Here is a 5,191-nt window from a genome sequence, read left to right as displayed (position 1 = left end):
AGTTTACAAATTGAAGAAAGTTTTGTACGGGCTAAAGCAAGCACCAAGAGCGTGGTACAAAAAGATTGATTCTTATTTTACTCATAATGGTTTCAAAAGATACCCATTTGAACATACTCTTTATATAAAGTTCGATGAACCTAGAGATATCTTGATTGTGTGTCTTTATGTTGATGGTTTGATCTTTACTGGCAACAATTTGAAGATAATTACAGAAGTCAGGGAGGCTATAATAAAGCACTTTGAAATGACAGATATGAGTTTGATGTTTTATTTCCTTGGCATCGAAGTTCTTAAAAAAGATGATGGAATTTTCATTTCTTAAAAGAAATATGCAAATGATATTTTGAAGAAATTTCAAATGGAGCACTCAAAACCAGTTTTTACTCCAATCGAAAAAAAGTTCAAATTAAGGAAGAGCAGTAAATCCCACATACTACAAAAGATTGATTGGAAGTCTAGGGTACTTGACTACGACTAGACCAGATATTGTATTTGGAGTTGGTTTGCTTAGCAGAGTTATGGAGGAGCCTTGTACTAACCATTTGCAAGCGGCAAAAAAAATTCTTCGATATATCAAAGGTACTTTAAATGATGGAATTTATTATGAGAATACTAATGAAATAAATCTTGTTGGCTATACTGATAGTGATTGGGCTGAAAATATAGAAACAAGAAAAAGTACTTCAGGGTTTGTATTTCATCTTGGTTCTAATGCAATTTCATGGTCATAAAAAAACAACCAATAGTAGCACTCTTTACAGCAGAAGCAGAATATATAGCAGCAGTAAGTTGTGCAACGCAAGCAGTTTGGTTAAGAAGAATTCTTGAGGAATTGAACGAGAAACAAAGTACTCCAACAACAATATTTTGTGATAACAAGTCAGCTATTGCACTTTGAAAAAATCCAGTATTTCATGGAAGATCGAAGCATATTGATATTCGGGTTCATAAAATCAGAGAATTGGTAAATGAGAAAGAAGTTGTGATCGAGTACTGTCCAACTGAAGAAAACAAGTTGCAGATATATATTTACAAAGCCATTGAAGCCCGAGTTATGTTACAAGTTGAAGAAGATACTTAGAATGATAAACTCTACAAGCTTGATTTAAGGGAGGCAATGTTAGAAAATTAAATCAAGAATATTCAAGAAAGTAGTACAACTACAACATATTAGAACATTGAAGAAGTTCAAAATCAAATTGAATTGGAATTGAATACAAGTTGCACTCATCATCTCCATATTAGAAGAATGAAGAATCATGAATTGAAAGCTTCAAGATTGATGATTAAGAATTTGAAGCAAATTTGAACAAGAAATTGACTAGTCAAAGTTTTTATATGTTTCTTGAATTATTACGACTAGTGCTTAATCGTTATAAGAATTATTATTTTATTATGAAGGTTTACCTATATAAAGGCTTCGTATGTATGTTGTTATTCATCTCTCCATGAATCAAAATACTTAGTGTTTGTCTCAAAAATTCTCTCCTTATTATTATGAGTGTTAGTGAGTTTGAGAAATAAAAAATTCTCTCCTCATAAAATTTTGTATATATCAAAATTAAACTCTTATAAAATATTAGTAATAATGTGAGTAATTTTTTCATGTATTAAAATTTTGTCATTGTCAATAAATTACTGTATAAACAATTTTAATTTTTAACATTTATTTAAGTAAACAAATAACTTCACCAATTAACTAATCTAACTTAGTTGTAAATTTGTAATAACGTGAGCATTATCAATCAAGTTTTATACAAATGTTAACAAAATCTTGGGTCTTTTATCAAAAAAGTTAGGACAAGTGAATATACAAGACCAAAAAAACCAAGAGAGGTTTCTAGAGAGGGCCGAAGGGATAGTGTGTGAATGATAGTGAATGGCAGTGACAGATTGGTGGATCATATTTTTTAAGTAGCCACCAACCATTGACTCGCACACTCTTAACACTTACACTTACTGAGTTACTCTCTCTGCGGCATTATCACAAACACCTTAACCTCACTCTTTCAACAACTGCCACAATGCAAGCAACCATGGTGGTGGCGCCACAACCCCTTCTCTCTCCCTTCCCAAGCTCAATCCTCAAGTCCTCTTTCTCCGGCGTCTCCATCAACTTGTCTCCTCAATCCCAATTTGCATCCCTCTCTGCCTCCGCCGCCAAGCACCTCACCGTCGTCGCCGCCACCAAGAAGGCCGTCGCCGTCCTCAAGGGTAACTCCCCCGTCGAAGGCGTCGTCACTCTCACCCAGGATGACAACGGTCTGCTTTCCCTCTTTTCCATTCTCTCAAAGTTTCCAACTTTCTGGTCAAAATTGACTTCGTTACATTGTTAAAACCCAGTGAAGCTATCTTAGTCTTCAACTCTTCATCAATTATATAGTAGTGCATTGTGAATTTGTGAAGCTTCCCAATTTCCTCTTTTGGTGAATTATTTATTCTTTTTCTCTGTGTTGGGTAGTTCTACTTAGATTCTGTTCAGCGGTTTTTGTGTTAGTTTAAGTTCTTGTTTGGACTGATATGTTAAGTTTACAACAGGTTATAATAAAAATTTCACGAATTCATAAAGAAAAGTTATTGTATCTCTGCGATAATGTGTTGCTATTTGCTAAGCGTGCTATAAGTCTTATTGATATCCATCAATTCCAATAGCAATAATTCAGGTGTTTACTGCATCATATGGGATTAGTTTACTTCTTAGTATGTTGTTAATCAACTAAATCTGTGTGATTGTGGTGTGTAGGCCCTACTACTGTTAATGTTCGTGTTACTGGCCTTACTCCAGGTCTTCATGGATTTCACCTAGTGAGTATTCTCTGCAATTGATAATTATACTGAGAATGGTATCTTTTGTTTTCCCCTTTCAAAATCTTGATGTCTTATCTTGCAGCATGAGTATGGTGATACCACAAACGGCTGTATTTCAACAGGTAATGAAGCTTGGCCTTGGTTTTCAACTTTTTTAGCCCAAGGTTTTCATTTTTCTTGCTATGGTTCAATTGACCAAGTTAAAGGTTTTGCTTCTTGAATGACTTGTTTAGGAGCGCATTTCAACCCGAATAACCTGACACATGGTGCTCCTGAGGATGAAGTCCGTCATGCGGGTGACCTGGGAAACATAGTTGCTAATGCAGATGGTAATAATTGTTTCTCTTCACTTTTTTATTGGTCTACTATCAAATGATTTCTGGACCTGCTATGTATAAACTACTTGCCATTTTTGCAACACAGGTGTTGCAGAGGCAACAATCGTCGATAAGCAGGTAATTTATATAATTTGTATTTCAGTACAGCAATTTGTTATCTCACAAGTTTTTCAGAGTGTTGCCCATTTTTTCATGGTTGTGAATTCCAAATCTTATTTTGAGGAACTGTAACTCTGTTTCTGTCATAGTCAAATGTGTAATTTGTTGCAAAACATGCAGATACCACTCACTGGCCCCAATTCAGTTGTTGGAAGAGCATTCGTGGTTCATGAACTTGAGGATGATCTTGGAAAGGGTTAGCTTTTCCTCTTCATACACTTATTTATGTTTCTATATCCGCTTCACTTGACCCTGCTGTAGAGGAAATTATCTTAGCCTCAAAACTTGTCTTAGCCAAGTTATTAGAATATGAATGTGCAATGGATGTGTACTTATCACAGGGGAGCTGTGATATGAAAATGGAATTGGTTGTTTGTCTTATGGCATATTATATCCCCTTGCTGTCATTTTAGGCTTGTATATAATTACTAAGTATAGTATGTTAATCATAACTGGAGTATTTTTACTTTATCCTTATGCACAAGTACTTGTACTTTCGCAGGTGGGCATGAACTTAGTTTGACAACTGGAAATGCTGGTGGAAGATTAGCATGTGGTATGAATAAAATCATGAATTAAAAGAGTTCTGCTCATTTCATATTTATGAATTCATCCATTTCAGTATGGTTATGTGTTGTTTGATTCACTTCTTTGCTGCAAATTTCTTATACGAATTATTTTCCGTTAATTTATTATTGATGTTAAAGTGATTTCTTCATAGGTATGAACTATAATCAAATTTACTGTGTCTTTGAAAATGTAATTTGGTGGGAAATGCTTTTGGAACGTTTATATTGGTTGTCATCTTCAGGGCTTTACATAATACCATTGCATTACTCTAACATCATGTTTGGGTTTTCATTTGGAAATTTTTAAATCATAGTTGAATAGCGTTTGCCCAAACCTTGGTTTTGGAGTTCCATCATAAATTTTTTGTTTTTCCTCTCTGACAATGTGTGTGTTGTGCTTGCTTGTTTGCAGGTGTAGTTGGTCTGACTCCACTGTAAATGCAATGAGTGTTTTTGTAGCAGACATTTTATCTTTTCATTGGTTACCACAATCTTTGAAGCATGAAGACCTTCTATGGCTTTTCCTTTCTTCAGTATGGAGCATATTGTCCTTACAAAAATGTGGGAGAAATATAATATTTGTCCAATCACCAGGAGATTAATTATGCTTCTAAGTGTTTAATCCCAAATAAAAAATGTGATTTCTGAAGTGGTTCTTATTGCATGGTTGTCAACCAACCTAGTTTGGTTCTTCATATTGATCTATCGCTTGCAATCTAGAATTCTAGATTCTAGAACCAGCAGGCTAGCTTTTCATGCATAGTAAGGCCTTTTTTGGAAATGACTTTGTATCCATAATATAATAATTAAATAAAGACAGGAACTTGCCTTGCTTGTTCTAAGAAAGTGAAGAAAAAAATAAGAGTGAATACCCTACTCGTCCCTGACAATTACCTCGAAAGGACAACGAGGCCTCCAAGAAAAAAAAAAACACCAAATCCGACTCCTGATTTTTTTTGGGACTGATTATTAGCCTTTGTGTAAAAAAAAAACAACATTGACTTTTTTTTGGCACAAGGGTCTCGTTGTTCTTTCGAAGTAATTGTCAGGGATCGGGTTGGATTTTTTTTTGTCAAGGGCTTCATTGTCTTTCGAAGTAATTGCCAGTTGAACTTTGTATTTGATGTACTAAGATGATTTAATAGTATAGATTATTTTTTTTTTTTTGTGACTAAAAAAGTTAGAGCAGGGAACAGAGTCCCAGAAACAAGAAAAATTTAACATACTATTTCTAGAAACTTGCACTGATTAGCTATGGTTAAAGAGGTGTCGATGAGTTTGTGGCTTAAGAGTCAAGAGTGTTTTGGTTAGCAA

General features: G+C 34.5%; 1 protein-coding gene across 1 annotated transcript; it reads left to right on the top strand.

Moving 5' to 3' along the window:
* The first annotated feature begins 1,789 nt into the window (after window positions 1–1,789).
* Window positions 1,790–4,526, top strand: LOC107629277 (superoxide dismutase [Cu-Zn], chloroplastic). The gene is made up of 8 exons (XM_016332025.3): window positions 1,790–2,265; window positions 2,747–2,808; window positions 2,894–2,933; window positions 3,045–3,140; window positions 3,235–3,266; window positions 3,429–3,504; window positions 3,811–3,864; window positions 4,290–4,526. The coding sequence occupies exons 1-8, from the start codon at window positions 2,028–2,030 to the stop codon at window positions 4,313–4,315; spliced, it is 624 nt and encodes a 207-aa protein (XP_016187511.1). The 5' UTR covers window positions 1,790–2,027; the 3' UTR covers window positions 4,316–4,526.
* Window positions 4,527–5,191: the final 665 nt, after the last annotated feature.

Source organism: Arachis ipaensis, chromosome B3 (genome assembly GCF_059453495.1).
Source record: "Arachis ipaensis isolate K30076 ecotype BB chromosome B3, ASM5945349v1, whole genome shotgun sequence".
In the NCBI taxonomy this organism is placed as follows: domain Eukaryota; kingdom Viridiplantae; phylum Streptophyta; class Magnoliopsida; order Fabales; family Fabaceae; genus Arachis; species Arachis ipaensis.
The sequence above is the reverse complement of the archived record's forward strand: the minus strand, read 5'-3'. Positions and strand labels throughout refer to the sequence as shown.